The sequence below is a fragment of the Salvelinus alpinus genome, chromosome 2 (assembly GCF_045679555.1).
Source record: "Salvelinus alpinus chromosome 2, SLU_Salpinus.1, whole genome shotgun sequence".
NCBI classification, from domain to species: Eukaryota; Metazoa; Chordata; class Actinopteri; order Salmoniformes; family Salmonidae; genus Salvelinus; species Salvelinus alpinus.
In genome coordinates, this window is record NC_092087.1 from 48021067 (window position 1) to 48045457 (window position 24391).

Here is a 24391-nt window from a genome sequence, read left to right on the forward strand (position 1 = left end):
GTAGAACATTTGAGGTGCCAGTTCTCAGCTCCGGTGAGCTCCTGCCCAAGTCAAGCACTGAATCTATAGTATGTCATGGAAAGAGCTGATGTGTTTTGTACACTCAGTGTAGAAACCTTTATCACAAATAACACAGGCAACAAGTAGCTTCTTACATGTGTGAATGACATTTTATTTGCATTGGTAGGTGAGGGAGAGATTGTCGAAGTGATTTTGAACATACAATTCTGCACACTAATATACCTGAGCTTGACGGTCTGGCTAAAAGAAAACAATAGTAACAAGGAAGAAAACACAAGCCTTTGCCAGTAAACACACACAGAGACAACATGCCCCTAATTTGTTTAAGAGGCTTGACCTTTATCTTCCAAAAGAAGAAAAAAATAATATTGTGTTTAAGGCAACCTTTTACTTGTCTGAAAATTACTAGTACACATTGTCAAATGAGCTCAATAACAATACACACAGAAATAAAGTCTGTTTTTCATTGAAATGACAGAGTTTCTATTGATTCTGATAGTGAATTATAAGCAGACTGCAGGTATAGAGGCAAAAACGTTGTACAGACAAATAAGATTAGGGCACAGTTAGAATATCATTTTTCTGTCACATTGAAACTGCCCAATTCTCCCAAAACACTATCAATTGCTGTACGTGGACCTGGCACAGGGCAGAATGCTCTACACAAAGAAAGTTGTTCGTAGATGTGTTACACGGTAATTTAAAAATAAATTACAAAATCATTTTAAGTAAAATTAAAACATGTCCTTAGATTCTAGATATGAGCAAGCGCAGACAACATCTTTAGCTTCCAATGAGAATGACTACTTTTTGGGGGGACAAAAATCACATCAATACTTTTCTTCAATAACACTTGGCATTTAGTTTTCGTTGAGCATTCCCGAGACAAATGCAACACGACAGTATCTGAGAGGGCAGAGGTGCAACAGGACAATACAATAATAAACAGGCACACAAATCTAAAGCAAGAAACCGCTGCTAAAAATGTAAATTATATGTTATACATTCAACTATTTAAAATCAATATTAAACTGGATATACAGAGTAGTATGCTTGACAAGCGCTAGCAAACCTGCATGTAGTGCCATAAGCACTGTGTAATGTTGGTGGCATTGGAGACAATGTATGCTTGAGCCATTTCAGGGAAGCAAGGCTTGAGACACTTATCTTTTCAAATATGCAATACAATTTGTATCTTTACAAGAATTTGTTTAGTCATGTAGTTTATATCTGTAATATATTACAGAAATCATTTGAATGTAGTTGCAAGGTAATGTACCACTTATGTAGGTTTGATCAGATACTGTATTGCCAGGAAAAACTTTTTGAAATAAAAGAACACTACAAATACCAACACCCTAATAGTTTGATATTTGTGAAACTGAAAAGTGAGGTTATGCAAATATTGCAAAATGATATATACATTTAATAAAGACACGACACTCTTACGAAACAAAACTGAAAGCAGACTGACAACCTGTGTAAATCTCTTTCGATGCTGTACATTTCCTTGTAGAGAACAACTAACCAACAAACACACTATGTCAACACATGAAATGTTTGTTTCAAAGATCAATAAGAAAATAATAATGATCATTATTAAATGAATAGGGTAGCACCTATTCAAGCCCCTTGCAGTCTTCTTGTACTTATTTACCCTCTCTGACACAGAGAAGAGCATTCAGTACATGTCCAATGTGACTATTCATTTCAGAAAAAGAGACAAAGCATTATTTTTGTTCAGGAATCTGATTACTGTAACAAGATGAAATCAACAGAAATTGCACAAAGCAGCGATGGACAATAACTTATTATTATTATTATCATCATTATTATTAACTCATTATATTTCATTTATGCCCACATTCACTTGCCAGCACCTCTACTGGTAATAGCTCCACCCACATCCAACCCTGCCTCAACAAATACAAAAAATGGTGAAAGAGCAACAACTTACTAACTAACATGAAGAGAGAGCGAAAGAAAGAAAGAAAGAAAGAGCGATAGACAGCAATGGCGTCCGTGCCCTCACTGAAGGGTGGAGGGGGTCAGTGGCTTTATTCGGAAGACAAAGATGTGAAGATGGGAGGCGATCTGGTTGCAAACGCTGACACAGTAACGCACCAAGTCAACGAAAGACAGGATCTGCAGACGGAAAGCAGAAGAGGAGAAAATGAAGAGTCAGGAAACAAGATAACTTGATCAACACAACTGTACACAATGGATCCAGTGTGTAGATGGCTAGATGATGCCGAAGATAAAAGTATGAAAGGGTTTTGCGACTAGTTCCAAATAAACGTGGCATTAGACTGAAAACACGTGCCTCTGAAAAATGCACAGTAAGTCTTTATACCTTTCAGAGTGAAATACAATTAGTGTTGGATATGATCAGACTGATGGTTCATTTCAAAGATACATGTTGTCATTAAAACACATGCTGCAGATTGCATGCCCTCATGCATTGTTGTTGCATAACTTCACCCTGGACTTGCTCAGATACTATAGACCTCTATGTCATGGAGATGTGCGTGTGTGTGTGTGTACTCACCAGCGCAATCCACAGCACCAGGTATTCATCAATAAAACTGTTGAAATACTGGTCCAGGAACAGCAGGCCTGGCCCCAGGAATGCTATATCATGGAGATGCATCTCACTCTTTGTCATATGTGCTACCTGAAACAAACAAGACACAGGCATCAGTCATGCTCCAATCAGCAAGCACATTTACATTGATGACATTCATTTACGTCATAAACGTTCTTACATCCAAGCACATTTACACAGGATGCACAGGTATTGCATTACACCAATTAGCAGCGCGCCACACTTACAACTAATTTGTTGGTGATCTTGGCCGACACGAAGCCAAAGGCCAGGATATAAACACAGGGGTGCTTCTCAAACAACTGGATAGCTGACATCTTATAGATCATCATGGCCAGTATTATTACTGAGCCTATATGTAACACAGGAGATAGGACACTGGTTCCCTGGAGAAGAGAGGGAGAAAAGAGAGAGATACTGTATAATAAACGACATTAATAGGCCACAATGATACAGTATGTGAATGACATGGGAGTGCAGTTAGGGTGAAAGAAAACACACAGTAATGAACGCTGGTGTGTATAATCCACCATCACCTTAGGCCGAAACATTTGTGTTTTGTTTTCACCTTTCATTTATGCACTATGATTATTAAAACATCATGGTGCCGAAACAAACATCTTTATTTTGCGTTCAAGCCTCAGTTTTGGATTTATTCCTTTGTTTGACAGTGCGGGTCTCCATCTCTTCCAGTATTCTTATTTAGAATTTTATGCACCTGGAACAGACACTATTAAGGACCTTAAAAGAACGCAGATGGCCTCTTATAATTTGTGTATAACTAGGTGCCATAACATACAGTATCTCCCGAAGGAAAACATATAAAGTAATTACTTCCATGTGACAAACACTGATATCGCTCCGACAACTGAACTGGGATCAGGTCCAACATTCTTAACACACATCCTTCATTTCCTCTGAAGCTAATAGATAGCTCCGTAAAATGGATGAAACAAGTACACAAGCACATCAAGCTAGCTTCACCATCTCTAGAAGGTACATGGCAAAGCCTACATAGTGATTGTGAACTACCTTGTGTCAGTGTTGGTGAAGGAATTTGGGATAAGGACTGATGTCAGATTGCCCCTTCCCCCTAGGCATTTCTGTAGATCTTAAAGGAGTGGAAATATGTGAGCAATACGGAGAGAAACAATCTGAGTCTATCAGGGCAAGGAGTGACTACCATTAAGTTGATATGCCCATCTACATGAAGGTCAGGGACTAGGCTACAGGTCGATTTGGAATTGAGCGCGAGTGTCGACTTACTGCTATTGTGGATCCATTTTTGCCCTTACCTCCGGTAAATATAACCCGGAAGTAATTAGTACAGGAAAAGATGGCACCTAAGAAAGTACAGATGGCTGGAACTATTTTCATCTGGATGTTTATGACTGGGATCTGTGGAGGTGAGAGAGCAAGATATTATTCATTACAAACCAACAACCAGTCACCACCACTTGAGTGTTTAGTATATTAAAACAGCCCTGAACATTGTTAGTAAGATGGGTACTTGTCAGTAAAACTGTTTCATTACTCAAAGTGAAATTGCATTTACTATGGTAAGGAATCATACTGCACAAAGAATTAGAACATACCAAATGCAGGAAACTCCACTGTTATAATAGCAGTTACTGTTTCAGTTTCAACATTCAGTTATGCCATTCATTTCAGTTACCAACAGACAATCAGTGGAAGTTTGAGCCAATCAGAATTACCAGTGACTGCCAGAAAGCGGATCCTCCCACAGCGGCCAGCAAATACATGATTATAATGAAGATTTGCACCTCAGTCACATCAATGCTGAGAGGAGCAGGCAGAGAGCAGAGGTTAGTCAGAAGTCATCAACTCTGTCCATAAGCACAGCGCCACACAGCTGCCCTATGGACCGACCCAAACACTGTCCACCTGACCACAGCTCTCCCAACCAATCATGATGGACTAATAGTAAACATGTATACTACCGTTCAAAAGTTTGGGGTCACTTAGAAATGTCCTTGTTTTTGAAAATAAAATAAAAAATCCATTAAAATAACATCAAATTGATCAGAAATACAGTGTAGACATTGTTAATGTTGTAAATGACTATTGGAGCTGGAAATGGCTGATTCTTTATGGAATATCTACATAGGCGTACAGAGGCCCATTATCAGCAACCATCACTCCTGTGTTCCAATGGTACGTTGTGGTAGCCTTTTAAAATGAGAAACTTGGATTAGCTAATTGATCATTAGAAAACCCTTTTGCAATTATGTTAGCACAGCTGAAAACTGTTGTTCTAATTAAAGAAGCAATAAAACTGGCCTTCTTTGGACTAGTTGAGTATCTGGAGCATCAGCATTTGTGGGTTCGATTACAGGCTCAAAATGGGCAGAAACAAATAACTTTCTTCTGAAACTCGTCAGTCTATTCTTGTTCTGAGAAAAGAAGGCTATTCCATGTGAGAAATTGACAAGAAACCGAAGATCTCAACTGAGCAAGAGGACAAGTACATTAGAGTGTCTAGTTTGAGAAACAGACGCCTCAAGTCCTCAACTGGCAGCTTCATTAAATAGTACCCGCAAAACACCAGTCTCAATGTCAACAGTGAAGAGGCGACTCCTGGATGCTGGCCTTCTAGGCAGTGTTGCAAAGAAAAAGCCCTATCTCAGACTGTCCAATAAAAATAAAAGATTAAGATGGGCAAAAGAACACAGACACTGGACAGAGGAAGATTGGAAAAAAGTGTTATGGACAGACGAATCTAAGTTTGAGGTGTTCGGATCACAAAAAAGAACATTCTGGATGAGTGCTTGACGCCATCTGTCAAGCATGGTGGAGGCAATGTGATGGTCTGGGGGTGCTTTGGTGGTGGTAAAGTGGAAGATTTGTACAGAGTAAAAGGGATTTTGAAGAAGGAAGGCTATCACTCCATTTTGCAAAGCCATGCCATACCCTGTGGACGCACTTAATTGGAGCCAATTTCCTCCTACAACAGGACAATGACCCAAAGCACAGCTCCAAACTATGCAAGAGCTATTTAGGGAAGAAGCAGTCAGCTGGTATTCTGTCTATAACGGAGTGGCCAGCACAGTCACCGGATCTCAACCCTATTGAGCTGTTGTGGGAGCAGCTTGACCATATGGTACATAAGAAGTGCCCATCAAATCAATCCAACTTGTGGGAGGTGCTTCAGGAAGCATGGGGTGAAATCCATTCAGATTACCTCAACAAATCAACAACTAGAATGTCAAAGGTCTGCAAGGCTGTAATCCTGCAAATGGAGGATTCTTTGACGAAAGCAAAGTTTGAAGGACACAATTATTATTTCAATAAAAAAATCATTATTTATAACCTTGTCAACATCTTGACTATATTTCCTATTCATTTTGCAACTAATTTCATATATGTTTTCATGGAAAACAAGGACATTTCTAATCCCAAACTTTTGAACGGTAACGTATGTTTCAATATTCCTTCAGTAGCATGGATTACTCCTCGTCACATGCTCTGTAAACAACAGGTGTGGACTAACAGTGAAATGCTTGCTTACGGGCCCTTCCCAACAATGCAGAGAGAAAGAAAATAGAGAAATAATAGAAAAGTAAAACCCGTAATAATAGAACAGATACACAATGAGTAACGATAACTTGGCTATATACAAGGACACCTGTACCGAGTCGATGTCTAGGGGTGCAAGGTAATTGAGGTGCATATAACTAGGAATAAAGTGGCAGATATTAAACAGTAGCAGCAGTGTATGTGACGAGTCAAAAAAGTTAGTGCAAAAAAGGTCAATGCGGATAGGTAAATATTTAACCAAATAGCTACCCAGACTAACTATACTGAACAAAAATATAAAACGACACATGTAAAGTGTTGGTTCCATGTTTCATGAGCTGAACAAAAAAAACATTCCAGAAATGTTCCATTCGCACAAAAAGATTTCTCTCAAATTTGGTGCACAAATTTGTTTACATCCCTGTTAATAAGCATTTCTCCTTTGCCAAGGTAATTCATCCACTTGACAGGTGTGGCATATCAAGAAGCTGATTAAACATCATGCTCATTACACAGGTGCACCTTGTGCTGGGGACAATAAAAGGCCACTCTAAAATGTGCAGTTTTGTCACACAACACAATGCCACAGATGTTTCAAGTTTTGAGGGAACATGCAATTGGCATGCTGACTACAGGAATGTCCACCAGAGCTGTTGCCAAGCCGCCTCCAACGTCATTTTAGAGAATTTGGCAGTACGTCCAACCGGCCTCACATGTACATGTGTGGAGTCATATGGGCAAGCGGTTTGCTGATGTCAACGTTGTGAACAGTGCCCCATGGTGGCGGTGGGTTATGGTATGGGCAGGCATACAGACAACGAACACAATTACATTTTATCGATGGCAATTTGTATGCACAGAGATACCGTGACGTGACCCTGAGGCCCATTGTCGTGCCACTCATCCGCCTCCATCACATCATGTTTCAGCATGATAATGCACGGCCCCATGTCACAAGGATCTGCACACAACTGTCACAGTTCTTCCATGGCCTACATACTCACCAGACATGTCACTCATTGAGCATGTTTGGGATGCTCTGGATCGACAGCGTGTTCCAGTTCCCGCCAATATCCAGCAACTTCACACAGCCATTGACGAGTGGGACAACATTCCACAGGCCACAATCAACAGCCTGATCAACTCTATGCGAAGGAGATGTTGCACTGCATGATGCAAATGGTGGTCACACCAGATACCGACTGGTTTTCTGATCCAGAGTAGGGAATTCATTGACTGATTTCCTTATATGAACTGTAACTCAGTAAAATCTTTGAAATTGTTGCATGTTGCGTTTATTTTCTTGTTCAGTATAAATCTATTATAACTATTAACCCAGTTGTCTCCCAACTCCCTCTCCTCGGAGCGCAGACACACTCACATGCCAAAGCGCAGGGTGCCAGAGACGTAGGTCTGCCAGTGGGCACAGTAGAACATGAACATGCCAGCGAAACAGCAGAAGAACATCCAGTCAGGGTTGGTGCCCAGCTGCACTGCTATACTGGTGCCCAGGACCACAAACACTGAGAGAGAGAGAGGAAATAGAAGCACAGATTCAATGACATCCTAATAGAGCAAACCCACAGACACACAGAGGGGCAGCTGTACCTGTGGAGAGGGAGTCACAGCCGTGGTCAAACAGTTCGCCCAGTGGAGAGCTACTATTGGTTCGTCTGGCCTGCTTCCCGTCAATGGCGTCCAATGACTGGTACACAAACAGGCCCACAGCACACAGAAGGTATGCCCACAGAGGTGCCTGAAGAAAAAGGAAGTCACAAAAATGGGGGACTTGGTGAATACTTATGACTTCCTTTCTCCCAATGGAGAAATATAACATGTTTGGTTATGGTATGGTACTTCCCACAAGGCATTTAGAAGTCGTGCTCTTTGAGAACCAGGGTGTATTATCATCAATAGTGCACCATCTGACATAAAATATGATCTTCTGGCAGATGTAGGCTACAGCGACACAAAGGAGAGATGTTTGTGAACTTGTATAGTTTGTTTCCCTCTCGACAGCTTTGGAACACCGCAGAGCTTGGTCCTTCATTAGCCAATCAGCACGGAGAGAGTTTCACAGCATCATCAATGTTGTCTGCCTTCATTTCCTGTTCTGTACTCACTGGGTCTATGATGAGCTGACAGCAGCTTATACACTGACTAAAACCAACTGGAATATGACACGGCCTACAATTTACAGGCTTGCCAATTTGGCATTCATATAAATAACCCTGTTATTGCAGAGTGGCACAACCTGGCTCATACCCCGATAAAAAATTTTTTTTTTTTTATTCATTCAGGCCCTCTGACCAAAAACAGGGATTTGGGGAGTGGGAGGGGGTTTGCGAAAGAAAAGTTTGTTAGTGGGGGATGTTGAAAAGTAGAGCAGGGTGGAAAGATCTACCGACTGCCTCTGTGTTCTCATGAAACATGTGATTAGGAATTAAAAATGGCGTGAGAAATCTAACAAGGGCCCCTAGAGGAAGTAGACTTTCTGTTCAAACCTGACATGGTGAGAAACTCAGCAAAGAGAACATGACACCCTGTATCAGCTGCACCGTTTACTCATTACGCCTGACATTTTCAGTCATTTAGCAAACGCTCCTACAGAAAGAAACGAGTACAGAAAGGAGTGCATCGATTTTCATACTGGTACCCCATGGGAATCGAACCCACAACCCTGGCGTTGCAAGCGCCATGCTCTACCAACTGAGCCACACGGGACCCACATAGACTCCTATAGAGCACTAATACACCCACAGCCACGGGGCAGTCTGTCCTTAACGATCCTGACCTGGGCCATCAGAAAACAGGACACTGACTACTGCAGCATGTTAAGTAAATACAATTGTCTCTGGGCTGTGAAACAGTGCTGCCACTAATGTTTTAGCATCCTGTTAACATAACTATGACCTGCGATGTCAAGTGTCGAATCACTCTTACAACAATGAGCATGGACATTGTAAAGGCAATATAATTAGGACGTCTGTACATAGTCACTGAGCCTCTCCCTCTAGAGCTAGTACCCTACCAAGCCTGTCCTCTCTGTACTAAACTCAACTGAAGTCCCTCGTCTCTTCGTCTCGCTCTGCCCAGTTTCTCCACATTGTGAGCATACAGTACATGCGCGCAGAGCCATCTCTCGACCTTTGTCCTACAAAAAGAAACAGGAAGAGGAGGAGGTCGAGAACTAGAGACAGAGCGCTATTTATAGAAAGGGAAAACAAAGTTACGCCCTGCAGATCCTCCTAATTACACCCCTAACTAACTGCTCTAACCCACCTTTTAGCTGCAGCCTGTTAAGACTGTCGTCTGCTTTAGCAGCACAGGGGAAGTCAGGGGACACTAAAGCAGTGCTCTTCAACCCTGCCCCATGGAGACTCACAGGGTGTGCAGGCTTTTGTTCCATCCCAGCACTGGATTCAACTAATCGACTAATTATCAAACCCATGATCAGTTGAATCAGGTGTGTTACGGCTGGGCTAGAACAGAAACCTGCACAACCTATGGGCTTCCAGGACCAGGATAGAATAACACCGGCATTAAAAGAGACCCCTAAGATGAGGCCATGTTTTGCCTTGCAGATAACATCCAAAAGTAGGCCGAGCGTTATTTGTGGATTCAATTCAACGGTCAAATATACAGTTAGCTGCTAGCTGGGAAAGCTGGAATTCTTAGCAATATTATAGGGTTAATACATGTTTTCGTCCATGGTTAGACTGGCCTTTCTATGATAAAATAGGTAGAGACTAAGTCCAGTCCACACTAGTGTTGTGGACTGCACTTGTAGGAAAACAGCCAGAGCTGAACCCACAAAGCACATGGTGGTCTATGGACGAACAAAATGCATTATACTGCATTGGGCTGTTTGGTAATGGCTCTTGTATACAAAGTATTCGTTTGAACGTAATCTAACTCCATGTACTTTGAAGTCTGATATCACCAATTATATTCCCTTGTAGGGAAGTTACTCTAGGCTTTCGGTTCTAGAGGGGAACTACTAAGCTTAACAGTTTGCATGTTTTGCCGTGTCCTCTCTATTCCCTGTCCTTAGCATGCACTCATCTCTGCTGTGGTGCTGGTGTGGCGTGTGGGCCGGGAAGGGGGCTGGGGAACGTGGAATCAGGTGCAGACTAGCTGTAACCTGAGAGCTATGGGCACGGGGTGTTCATCCAGAACAGAAAGCCTGAGCTATACCAAAACTCTCCTCGACAGCAGAGAGAGGGGAAAAAAACAAAGAGACCCAAAACTGTTGCTAATAGAAAAAGAAAAAAAAACAGCCACAGAACCTTGAGACAAAACAACTGACGTTAATGTGTTTTCAAAACAGCTGGGCAATACAGGTAGCTTCACTGTTCAATCATCTGACTGTCTGCGATGGAAGCTTCTCTCTGTCGGTCTGTCTGTCTGGACAGGTAAATACCACGCGGTAGCACTTTACTTCAACCCTCAAACTGTGCAATGTCCACGGCAATAAGCCAGTGTTAGGTTCTTCTTTTTCAGAGTAAATAACTCCCGGACACTAGAGAAGCTTTAACCAAGTTGAATTCTTCCCAAAGGGTCGACACCAGCTGTATTCAGACAAAAGACATGGCTTCCCCCGTGGTGGTGTTCATACCCCACTTTGGGTGGAGTCTCCTCCTTATCTCTAAACATCGCATCCGTCTCGCTAAGCAGGGAACTAAGTGATATGAGCCTTCAATGGTTTCTCCCCTTATCAGTACTGTCACAAATGATTGCAGGGAAAACACTCATCACCCTCCCAAGCTTCATTATGGCACCCCTCATGTCTCTTTTGTAACTAATGTTCCTATACTCTGAGTATAACAATGTTCAAAGTTTACCCCAGAATCCAACACCAGGCAGTGTACAACCAACCAGTTCAGTGGCTGTGTGGCAGTACAGTAGTACGTACACACTACCTGAATAGGTGCCATATTGTTGCCATTGTTACCTGTTCAGTGGCGGTGGGGCAGTAGTAGACTAGCACCAGGGTGGTGAATACGTTGGTGGCCAGGCCCACGATGGTGATGAGGTTGGGGGCGATCCAGGCTGGCACGCGGCCCACCAGCCACTCCCAGTAGCGCTGCATCAGAGGCTCCAACAGGGAGCGACCTGCACTGCTGTACCTGTAGAGGGGGAACGAGTGGAGTATCCCGGAAAGCCAAAATATTTGGCTTCTTTTAACCAGATAAGGGAGTCTGGGATTTCTTGGTTCCGGAACGATTGCTTCTCGTTTAAGTTACTAGGCGAAGCGAAGCGCAGATTGGTTGACCTGACAACTGGCGCGTAACATTCAAAAAAGGTAATTATGTCGAGGACAGAAAAAAACGATAGACATGGAGTCAAAAGACCTAGACTTGTGAAATATTGTTCTCGAACAAGAAACAACTGTAACACACAACGAATACGTTCCCATATTTATCCAAAGAAGTAATACACCGACCGCCGCAAAAGACAGAGTGAGCCTGGCAGAAAATTGCAGACCGATTCAATGCATAAGTGAAATGGCACAATTCCAATATGTAATAGGCCGAGCTTATACACATGTGTGATTAGTAATAACGCTTTCACTTTACAGAGCACTTTTAGGGCAACGCGGGTGATATTACATGTCAAGGCTATAACCTAACATGTAAGTTGTAGTAGCCTGTGTCACAATTGCAGTGGTAGGCCCATTCCATATCCTATGTTGTAGGAATAACAATTGATTGACTACAGAGTGCTTTTCATGACAACACGGGCAACAATGTGTTCCGTTTAGTTGTAACTATAAACTATCAAAATAAAGAAAGTCGCACACTCCATGTATAATCTCCCAGCGTTTTAATGGGTATTTACCAACGTTTCAGCATCACTGTGCCTTCCTCAGGGTAATGTCATGAATACTTGAACCAGGTTATGTAGACAAACAGTGCAATTAGCGCAACCAATGACAATAGTGAGGGGTGTGACATTAGTTTAGTTGTAACCCCCATGGGAGTCCCAGATCATCTGACCAAAGAAGTAAGAAAGATCATTGAATTGAATGACTGTTTCGGGAAATGATTTGGTTTGGTGAAAGTCCAGGCGACAGTATTCAATAGCTACCTGTGTGTTTATACTTAATAAGATTGCATATTCACGTAGTCTCCTTCATTTGGTCCAGAGGGTCTTTGAATGGGGGATATGTGTCCCATCTATAGCGTCAATCACGTTTGGAAAATCTGTGAGATGAATTAATCAATATTCTACTTTTTATCATGTTGCCTAGACTTACTCATTTGAGATTAGCAAAGTATCGCTGGCAGTCAACTGACTGCAGCCTACTCTACCTGCAATTCTGTAAAAGTCCCACTTGATTATATGGACAGCTTGATGGCCAGGGAATGTAGCAAAGACGTAAAAAAATATCTTCAATGCGAAGCAGAATCTTCTTACGGCTCTACACACAGTTGCCTTGACAAATCGTTCAGCATTTCCCACATTGTACAGGAAACTTACAGTGGCAAAAAACGTACAGTGGGTTCAGTATGTTGGCCAGATATACACTGAGTGGACAAAACATTAGGAACACCTGCTCTTTTCATGGCATAGACGGATCAGCGTTATCCAGGTGGAAGCTATGATCCCTTATTGAGGTCACTTGTTAAATTCTCTTCAATCAGTGTAGCTGAAGGGGAGGAGACAAGTTAAAGGATTTTTAAGCCTCGAGACAATTGAAACATGGATTGTGTGTGTGCGCCATTCAGAGGGTGAATGGGAAAGACAAAATATTTAAGTGCCTTTGAACGGGGTATGGTAGTAGGTGCCAGGCGCACCGGTTTGAGTAAAGAACTGCAACGCTTCTGGGTTTTCACACTCAACAGTTTCCCGTGTGTATCAAGAATGGTCCACCACCCAAAGGACAGCCAGCTAACATGACACAACTGTGGGAAGCATCATATCAAATTTTATGGTCACATACATGTGTTCACCAGTTATTGTGGGTGTAGCGAAATGCTTGTGTTTCTAGCTCCGACAGTACAGTAATATCTAACAATATCTGTGGAACGCTTGACGAATTGAGGCTGTTCTGAGGGCAAAAGGGGATGCAACTCAATATTAGGAAGATGTTCCTAACGTTTTGTACACTCAGTGTATGATTGATTGTGCGGAAAAACAATAACATTCCAAAATAATTCTTCTGAATGATCTAAAGGATGTATTCGAGGTCCAATAACTTGTTCCCTTTGTAATGCTCGGCAAACAATGCAGGCTACGATGTCAATTGGATTTTCCGCAAAGGGACAGGACATACACGTGCAACACAGCATTCCTAACCTAGCCCACAATGTCTGCTGTGTGGATCGAGCAGTCAACAAGTGGAGCAGTCCTTGAAAGAGTAAGATTTCAGCGAGACAACTCAAAGACAAAATCCATTAACGCCAAGATAATGGAATTCATTGCCCTTGACAATCAACAGTTGTCTGTCGTGGATGATGTTGGCTTTCGCCGACTGGTCGAGCACCTCGAGCCCCCGGTACACACTACCAAGTAGGCGCTATTTTTCAGATGTTGCCCTACCGGAGTTACACAGTATTGTTGAAAACGCACATCCATGAGCTACTTGCTATGGGAGTCACTGCTATTAGCTTCCCGACTTCCCGATCGTTCAGACAAGCGATGTCAGCCCCTTGAGTATGCTGAGTCTGACAGCACAGTGGGTCGACGAGAATTTCCTACTGAGGAAAGCCGTATTACATGCTCAAGAATGTACTGGTTCTCATACCGCTGCTGCCATTTCAATGGCATTTGCGAACATGTTTGAAACTTGGCAACATGAACACACCCCTAGCTCCATTCGAACAACTGACTGGAGAAATAAGCTCATCAACTGCGTCTGCAGCAGACGTGATACCCTCTGTCATGGCATTGAAACACCTGCTCAACAAAACTGCAGACAGACCGCGGGGTTAACTTGGAAAAGTACTCTACTAGAGACTGTGAACAAGCATTTCGGTGGCATTCTCTCTGCGCCTCTACTGTGTTGCCACCATGCTCGATGCTAGGTTAAGGACCGCTACTTCGATGCAGACAAGAAACAGGGTTTACGTGAAATGTTACATACACAGCTGGACAAGATGGAAACGGACACAGTGACAGTGCGCTCCGAGGAAGAGAGGCCACGGACAGACAAAGCTGAAACTTCACTGCTTGACATGTATGTTCAAATCCTGGTTGAGAATGAAACGACTGAACAAATGAACAACGAAACAGCACAGCAAGTAAGTGAAAGAAATAGGTTTTGATTATGTTTTACGGCTAATGGGGACATATGTAAATGCCAACAAAATAACTTTTGGGTCAGTGTGTGTTTCAACTATTTAACTGTACTAGAATGCTTAAAAGGCCGCTAAAATTTAAAATATCGGTTATCGGTATCGGGTTTTTTGGCAAGGAAAATATCGGATATCGGTATCGGACAAAAATGTCAAATTGGTGCATCCCTAGTTTGATGTGATGACAAGTATAAAACATACCATATGATCATCAGATCAAAGGTAAATATTAGATTTTTCTATCACAGTACCTGTGCTCCTCCAGTCTCTTCAGCTGGTGGCGGTTGAGCGGGGGAGACGGCAGCTCAATCAGTCTGCGCAGGGCTCCAGGGGCCAGGCAGCAGGCTGTCTCCATGCCCACACCCTGCCTAGGATCCCGCTCCCTGAGTGTGCCTCGGCATGTCCGAAAACCCCCCTGCTGCTGCTGCTGGTACCCGGTGACGTTCATGGCCCTGCTAGCGCTGTGCCCTCTGCCTCAGGCTGCCTCAGCCTCTGCCTCCCCCCGCCGCTCGCTGGGGCTGGGGATCCACAATGGGGCCCGCACACTGAGGGGTGGAAGAGGAGAGAACAGGTAATGTGAGGTAGACTTACATGTAGTGTAAGTGCTGAAATGGGACTTGGAGTTTGCTTTTGTAGTTCTCTCTTGCCAGTTGCTTCTTAACTGTTTTACTGAACTAATTTAATTTCACGTAAGTTCTCATTTCAGTGAAAGTGAGCGAGAGGAAGGAAGGATGTGGTGGAATAGCTAGAGAAATGGTTGAAAATGAAAGTGAGAATAAGAATGAACCCTAGGACCCCGCCGTGTTATCTATTGCCATACGCACACAAGTGCACGAGTACGTTCCTCTTCACCCAGTTCTGAGTAATAAAACACTGTGCAGCCACAGTCTTAAAGACGTGATGGGGCAGGATATGGCAGGTCCTGCTGTCACACTCCACTAAACATGAGGCTTCTCAAACAAATCTTAGCCCATAGAGATCCTATTAAATTACAAGAGGGGCCATGTCATTAACCATCAACGTTCCAGAATGGGGGTAAAAATGGACCCATATTGGTCAGGGAGAATTCCAAACCAGTCTAATTGGAATGAATGGCAGTAGAGACATAATCCTGATTTTACTTATGCAGGAAAATAAAAGTAAGACATGCTGATCACTCCGCTTGCGTCGTGTGCGCGAGCGTTGCAAAATAAATGTATACATACGTTATTCAATCATTGCACCCACACTGCTCGTCGCGCCATCGAGCGTCTGCATTGCCAAGTGCTAAAATAGAAGTCAGTTCTATTTGTGACGCTGAACACGGTGCAAGTCCTGCCTCTCCCATCTCCTCATTGGTTTATAGAAGCAGACACCCACGTGCCATCTCCTTATTGGTTATACCCACATGGGTGATTGAAAGATGAACTGAGGTCGGTCGGTCGTGGAAATAATATAAAAGTTAGATGCCAATCACCATATAAAGTCCAAAGAAGAAAAAGCCTGGAAGGAGGAGAGATGACTAGAAACGATTCGTTTGACCATTTTATGTGTGGATTAATTGTCCTAGTAGAAGACCTTGTGCATTTCAGGTAAAATAACAACTCAACATTTATATCCCAGGACAAATTAGCTAGCAACAGCAAGCTAGCTAAATAGGACAAATTAGCTAGCAACTGCAAGCTAAATTGCCATAAAATGTTTAACGCTTTTCGACCTGTCCCCAAATTAATATAATTGGTTCAGAGTTTGTTTTGATATTTCAACCTGCGTGTCGTGATCGCGTTTGGTGTGGGGGGACAAAATACATTTCTGCACGATGGCACACGTCCAGTCTGGGCATGGTGTAAAGCAATAAGGCCCAACGGGGTGTGGTATATGGCGCAACGCGGAGTGCCTTGACACAGCCCTTAGCCGTGGTATATTGGCTATATATCACAAACCCCCGAGGTGCCTTATTACTATTATAAACTGGTTACCAATGTAATTAGAGCAGATAAAATAAATGTTTTGTCGTACTCGTGGAATACGGTCTGATTTACCATGACTGTCAGGCAATCAGCATTCGGGGCTCAAACCACCCAGTTTATAACATAAATTACGTAATATAATTATTGTCAAGCTAAAATAGTCATATAGTTATAAATACAGTTTATACAGGTTTTATGCACATTTTCTGTATAAATCACCCTTTAAAATATATTATTTGACACAATATCTTATCACAGCACTGGCAAACTATGGTTGACTAACTCCCTGAATAAAATGGCTGACCTTTATCCCATCATAAGAAGGCTCATTTCCATTCTAGTATTCTTATTCTGTATCTTAGCCACTGAGAATGCCGGCCCATATCATTGGAGAGTGACAACTTGCACAAAGTAACCACAGAAATCCTCTACAACAGTGGATCCTCAAGTTTTGGAAAGTGGTCAGTGCATGTGTCAGTCAGTTTCTCCCTTAGACAACTTGTTGTTTAAAGCAAAGCAGCAGAAAGTCAGTCAGACCCCAGGTCATTCCCAACAGGCTAGTTTCCACTTGCAACGTTAGCACCTACAGTACCAGTCAAAAGTTTGGACACAACTACTCATTCAAGGGTTTTTCTTTATTTATCTACATTGTAGAATGATAGAGAAGACATCAAAACTATGAAATAACACATGGAATAATCTAGTAACCAAAAAAAGTGTTAAACAAATCAAAATATATTTTATATTTGAGAATCTTCAAAATCGCCACCCTTTGCCTTGATGACAGCTTTGCACACTCTTGGCATTCTCTCAACCAGCTTCATGAGGTAGTCACCTGGAAAGCATTTAAATGAACAGGTGTGCCTTGTTAAAAGTTAATTTGTGGAATTTCTTTCCTTCTTATTAATGTGTTGGAGCCAATCAGTTGTGTTGTGACAAGGTAGAGGTGGTATACAGAAGATAGCCCTATTTGGTAAAACACCAAGTCCATATTATGGCAAGACCAGCTCAAATAAGCAAAAAGAAACAACAGTCCATCATTACTTTAAGACATGGTCAGTCAATCTGAAAAATGTCAAGAACTTTGAAAGTTTCTTTAAGTGCAGTCGCAAAAACCATCAAGCGCTATGATGAAACTGGCACTCATGAGGACCGCCACAGGAAAGGAAGACCCAGAGTTACCTCTGCTGCAGAGGATAAATTCATTAGAGTTACCAGCCTCAGAAATTGCAGCCCAAACAAATGCTTCACAGAGTTCAAGTAACAGACATATCTCAACATGAACTGTTCAGAGGATAATGCGTGAATCAGGCCTTCATGGTCAAATTGCTGCAAAGAAACCACTACTAAAGGACACCAATAAGAAGAGACTTGCTTGGAACAAGAAACACGAGCAATGGACATCAGACCGGTGGAAATCTGTCCTTTGGTCTGATGAGTCCAAATTTAAGATGTTTGGTTCCAATGACTTTGTGAGACGCAGAGTAAGTGAACGAATGATCTTTGCATGTGTGATTCCCACCGTGAAGCATGGAGGAGGTGTGATGGTGCTTTGCTGGTGACGCTGTCATGATTTATTTAGAATTCAAGTCACACTTAACCAGCATGGCTACCACAGCATTCTGCAGCGATACGCCATCCCATCTGGTTTGCGCTTATTGGGACTATCATTTGTTTTCAAAAGGACAATGACCCAACACACCTCCAGGCTGTGTAAGTGCTATTTGACCAAGAAGGAGAGTGATGGAGCGCTGCATCAGATGACCTGGACTCCACAATCACCTGACCTCAACCCATTTGAGATGGTTTGGGATGAGTTGAACCGCAGAGTGAAGGAAAAGCAGCCAACAAGTGCTCAGCATATGTGGGTACTCTTTCAAGACTGTTGGAAAAGCATTCCAGGTGAAGCTGGTTGAGAGAATGCCAATAGTGTGCAAAGCGTGACTACTTTGAAGAATATCAAATATATTTTGATTTGTTTAACACTTTTTTGATTACTACATGATTCCATATGTGTTCTTTCATAGTTTTGATGTCTTCTCTATTATTCTACAATGTAGAAAATAGTAAAAATAAAGAAAAACTCTTGAATGAGTAGGTGTCCAAACTTTTTACTGGTCAAAAAGTAATGCAAAGTAACTGAGTTTGATACTGGCATCAATGAATATAAAAGGGAAGATCAATGGGAATGGAGAGCAATCATATGCAATACAACTGTGTTACAACTCTTAAATCTGTCTAGAAGCTGCTAGTGGTTTCTCTGCTGTCCCACTAAATGACAGGCACTTACAACAAACAAAATATATATATATATATATATATATATATATATATATATATATATATATATATATATGACTGGCAGGCAGTCTGTGGAACGGTGGCATCCCGGCTAAAACTGGCTAGCTAGCTAACTACAACACTAGCAAATGACAACATGACACAAAGCTATTTCACATGATTTCCCTCGATTAATTTACAATGTAACTGTCAATGTTTCCCCAGCCGATCTCTAGAAATACATCCATTAATTTGCCACTGCTGTACAAAAAAAATGCACCCTTCCCCCACCATCACAATGCTAACCAGTAGTTAGCAGCGGGCTAGCAGTTTGCCAAGGAGCCACTGACCTGGCAAGTAAACAGGACAGCAGGGTGTCGAGGCACTTCACAGTGCGTTGAATGACTGACCCGTTGGTAGGATCGTAGCAGCAGTCTTACAGTTTACGGCGTATAAAGGGTGGGAAAGTCCTCAGCGAATGTTACGACAGGCAGGATTCACAACACGTCGGGTACCACTCAAATGTCCGAATGGGGTCCGTGCTATCCGGGATCCTTGGGAAGTCCCTACCCCCCATGAAGTTGAAATGTAAAACGGGTGGGTTATGGTTAAGGGTAGCGATTAGGGTAGGGATATCCCAAGGATTCCGGATTGCACTGACCGTCCCACTGGATAGCTGATCCTAACATTAGCTAGTGATGGGTCGTTCTTTTTGAACTGATCTTTTTGGTCGGGACCCGAATCGCATCGGAGAAAGCCAGAAAGCAGCGTTTATTTAGCTCCCTGATTTACATACAGCTTCTATTGATTATTTTTTAGCTCAAAACAACGATTACCTGCAGATATATTACAAAATAATTATACAATGAGGGTGAATCCTCACTGCAGAAACAATAACAAGTTAGGAGAGTGCTACCTTCTGGTCTAAACTCATTTTTGCAGTGCATTAAAAAGAAACTTCTTTTTTTTTTTTTTTTTACAGGGGATCTAATAATTTGTCTAGGTAAAAAATTATTAGTATGCTCTTTTCACGATCTGGCATAAATGGTACCCTACTTTTTGGCTTTGCATTGGAGATTTGCAATTTTTCCTTGGTTCAAGATCGACTTTTAAGCATTTTGAACAAAGCCATTTGGGAGCAAACTGGAATGCTTGGGACGTCCCTATCCCCTATTGAAATTGAAATGTAAAATGGGTTAGGTAAGGGTTGGGTTAGGATAGGTAATGGTTATTGTAGGGACGTCCCAAGCATTCCAAGGATTCCAGATAGCACTAACCAGGACTGGCTAGCTGATGCTAACATTAGCTGCTGTCAGAAAAATGCAATCTGGGATCCTTGGGATCCCCATTGGGATAAGGTTAGGGTTTAGGATTATGGACGTCCCAAAGGATCCCTGATAGCAATAACCGTCAGAAAAACACCGGTCACTCCCGTTGCAGTCGAGGATCCCAGCGCGAGGTGCGTTCAAGAGCATAAATTCAAACTTGTATTTTTGAACTTGTGTGAAAAGACAGCATTTACAAATAATGTCAAAACTTAGTTCGAGATGGAATAGGGGCGTGCCTCAGATATCTGCTGAGATATCTGCTTGATTTAACAGTTAGCTACTAGGGTGACCAGACGTCCCCGTTTTCCGGGGACAGTCCCCGTTTTTGGTGGCCTGTACCCGGCTGGAGCTGTCCCCGGAAATGCCCCCTTTTTTAACTGTGCGTTAAAATAATACTGCAAAGTGAAATAATATTTTAAGAAAGACCGGGCAACAGAGCCTACCGGTTGACGTCTCAATCGTGTTGTGCTTGTTTTGTCCAGCAGAGGGGGCTGCTCTCTATAGCAGCTTCATTCACTCTCCTTCTACTAACTACCTGCTCGCTATAGCAGCTTCATTCACTATCCTTCTACTAACTACCTGCTCGCGATAGTTTTAGAGAAAACTGCTGTGAAAAACTCGGCCAGAAGCTAGCAAGTGTCAAGTGAATCCACAACATCACCACAAACGTATTTTTAAGCCAGGTAAATTACAATCGTTTGAGATACTAGCTGTGTTGTTATGTGTTAATAACATTTAGAATTTGGAACAAACATAACACTAGCTAATGATGTTATAATGTCACAATGTATTATATAGATAGATTATCTTCTTTATAAGGTTTTAAATAGGTTATGCTATCTAGCTAGGTTAGCTAGCTACTGTCATGGTAATTTAGCTAGGTTAAAAAAACGTTCACATGTAAACATGCAGTGGACGGGCTGTTTTGAAAATATGATTATATTAAATTAATGCACAATTAATTATGAGAATATTTATTTGTAGATTACAGTGTTAATGGTTTGGCGTTATAATAAGTAGTGTGAAAATATATTTTGAAATTTTCATGGATAACATTAGCATAATGTTTTCTGTTAGAGTGGAGAGGAAGGAGAGGAGGAAGACTGGATAGGAAGAAGAGTGAAAGAGATAGAGGAGAAAATGTAAAAATATTATTACAGAGCCTGCCAATTTATTATTCCAAGCAATGTTTTTGAGATAAAATACAAAAATGAGGCAAGCAATGGGAATCTGTTAACCAAAGTATTTTATCTAATAGTGTACTATTTATTATTAAAGATTGGAGAAGAAGGAGAAGGAAAAATGAAGGGAGTAAAAAGAGTGAAGCGAGGAGAGTGTGGAAGAGTGAGGTGGAAAGGTAAAGAGAAGGAAAGGAAGAAAGAGCAGGAAGACGAGTGAAGAAAAGAGGAGGAGAAGAAAAAGTTTGGCTGGCCTTTGTCCATGGAAACCTGACCGTATTCAGTGACACGATCAAGATGCTTGAAGGCCAGTACTGCTGTGCTGTGGAGTCAGCTGCAATTCTGAGAAATGTTGAGGCAAAATTGACTGCAAGACGTGATGACAACTTCATTCCAGTTTTGGTCAAAGGACTTCTGAGAGAGCTAGAGGAAAATGGAGCCATGTCTAAAGAGAGCTTTCTCAAAACATCCCAATCATTCTTCACTATGGCTGTGAACTACTTGCAAGCATGGGGAAAGCACACAGATAATCTAAAAGATTTTACATTGTCTCCTTTTAAAAAGGAAACCTCAGCGTGTAGAGATCCAGAAGGCAGCAGGCACACTGCAGGAAAAATGCCCCAATGTGACCATCAATGAGGATGTTGTGTGACGAGGTTACTGGCCTGCAAGAGTTCCTAAAGGGGGGATCGCTTGAAGAATGGATAACATCTGAGACACCGCTTAGTCAGAGATGGAGCACGGTGGTTACCCACTTCAAAGAGAACGACATCACACACACACACTAACCTGGCTAGATTAGCGTCTGTTGTCATGTGCTTACCTGGAAGTAATGCACCAGTCGAGAGAGTTTTCTCCCAAATGAATGATCTATGGACAGCAGCAAGAAATAGGTTCACTGTTCCTACCATCAAGGCCATGCTTATTGTGAAGACAAACTTCAACCTCCCCTGCCAGGAGTTCATGGAGAAGCTGGCCAAAGACAGAGCAATCCTGAAGAAGATACATTCTTCTGAGAAATATACAGATTAGGTTGGTATAAGTATATTATGTGGTTACCAATCTCATCGTCTTATTTCTTATGTTGTTAATTATTTCACATATACTATTGTCTGTTTTTTCAATTTTGCTCATGTTCTCTTCTGCTCTTGTTCTAACCAGACTACCAGGACCCCTGAATGGCTGTTCAGATCGGACAGTTCTGTCTTGTCTGTAGTGTTTCTGTAATATAGTTGTTTTCTCTATCACAGTGTGCCTGTTAGACTAAATACATGAAACTGGAAATGTCCCCTTTTTTATTTCATAGATAATAACATTGGATATTTTAATGATATATTGACCGCCGAACTGCAAATGTTTCAGCAATTTCAGGAATCTGGTCACCTTATACTAACCTGCGTACAAACAAAATTGTCTTTCAAGGTTGCTTAGCGCAGAAGAATAGGACATCGCTGCCACCTAGGGTACATCTACGTTAAAGTAACTATCCAGTGTTTCCAGATGTCTATGAAGTATGATCTATAATTCATTACAATATGAGAGAAATGGTTTTCCTTCCAATTTTTTATTTGGTGTGGGTGTATTTCTTTTTTTTTGATCCCCTTTAGCCGATGCCAATGGAAACAGCTAGACTTACTGCGGTCCGACACGACGAAAAAGACATTACAGACAAAAGACTTTACAATTGACACACATTTAAAAACATTAACATGTAGTGTGTGTGCATCTATCAGTTATACATACATGTCAGTACACACACGCAACAAGCAGGTCACATGGGGGGAGAGGCATTGTGCCGTGAGGTGTTGCTTTATTTTTTAAACCAGTTTTGCTGTTCACTTGCGCTATATAAGATGGAAGGGAGTTCCAGGCACTCATGGCTCTGTATAATACTGTACGTTACCTTGAATTTGTTCTGGACCTGGGGACTGTGAAAGACCCCTGGTGGCATGTCTGGTGGGGTAAGTGTGTGTGTCAGTGTTGTATGTAAGTTGGCTCAGCAAACAATTTGGAATTTCCAACACATGAACGTTTCTTATAGAAACATGAAGTGACGCAGTCAGTCTTTCTTCAACTCTTAGCCAAGAGAGTCTGGCACGCATTGTATTAATATTAGCCCTCTGCTTACAATGAAGAGCAAGACGTGCGGCTCGGTTCTGGGCCAACTGCAGCTTAACTGGGTCTTTCTTTGCAGCACTTGGCCAAATGACTGAACAATAATCAGGATAAGATAGAACTAGAGCTTGCAGAACATGCTATGTGGGGTGTGGTGTCAAAAAAGCAGAGCATCTCTTTATTACAGACAGACCTCTCTCCCCATCGAATCTATATGCTTTGCGCATGATAGTTTACGATCTAAGGTAACACCAAGTAATTTGGTCTCGTTTTTACGTTTAGCAGACGCTCTTATCCAGAGCTGTAAGTCGCTCTGGATAAGAGTGCATACCTTTTCATACCTTTTCTTTCTTTCATACTGGTTCCCCATGGGAATTGAACTCACAACCCTAACTGAGCTACACAGGATTTGTCTCCTCAACTTGTTCAACAGCCACACCATTCATTACCAGGTTTCAGCTGAGGCCTGAAAATAATTGATAGTTTAAAAAAATGATGTGAGTAGACCGCTGGTTGGTCAGCTCACTTCATCCTCAATGAGGTAATAGATACACGTTTGAGGTGGGGCTTTTGAAGTGTTTTTCCCCCCTCCAATTTATGCTTTGGCCACAAATATGAGTATAGGATGAGTCAACAACATTATTTGGGTACGAGTTAACAGAATATTAACTTTTAAAAGTGAGATTTTCAATGGACAGTTACTTTAATGCAGGATTAAGTATGGATGGAACAGTGGCACACAGTTCACCTGTGACCTACACTCATTAAACAAATGATCATATGTTGATAACAGATCTGTAGGTGAATGTCAAAGGGTGACAAATAGGCCACTTTTCGAAAGCTATGAATATTAGACTATATTTAGAGGGTTCTTATGGGTTACTTAACATAGAAGGGTATGAGGGGTGGAGGTGATAGTTGAAAGTGACCTAAATAATTCTGCCATGCCTCTTTGAATAATACTAAGGGTCAGGGCAGGCTATCATTATCACTAAGCCTATCATCAATTATTATTATCATCATGAACAACATAATCATCATTACCTCGATCAAGCCTTAAACTGATCCTAGCAGCCCA

At 41.9% G+C, this 24391-nt stretch overlaps 1 protein-coding gene across 2 annotated transcripts; it reads right to left on the minus strand.

Annotated features, from left to right (window-relative positions):
• Positions 1-148: 148 nt before the first annotated feature.
• Positions 149-19259, minus strand: LOC139563476 (choline/ethanolaminephosphotransferase 1-like). 2 transcript variants are annotated; one of them, XM_071382180.1, is made up of 10 exons: positions 19043-19259; positions 14715-15008; positions 11118-11292; positions 7772-7919; positions 7545-7686; positions 4342-4426; positions 3893-4024; positions 2854-3012; positions 2570-2695; positions 149-2166 (listed from the first exon to the last, which is right to left on the minus strand). In XM_071382180.1, exons 2-10 carry the CDS (start codon positions 14909-14911, stop codon positions 2050-2052), a joined length of 1281 nt encoding a protein of 426 aa, XP_071238281.1. In that variant the 5' UTR covers positions 14912-15008; positions 19043-19259; the 3' UTR covers positions 149-2049. The 2 variants fall into 2 exon arrangements, with proteins under 2 accessions (XP_071238281.1, XP_071238290.1); XM_071382189.1 differs by lacking the exon at positions 19043-19259 and having other exon boundaries at positions 14715-15167.
• Positions 19260-24391: the final 5132 nt, after the last annotated feature.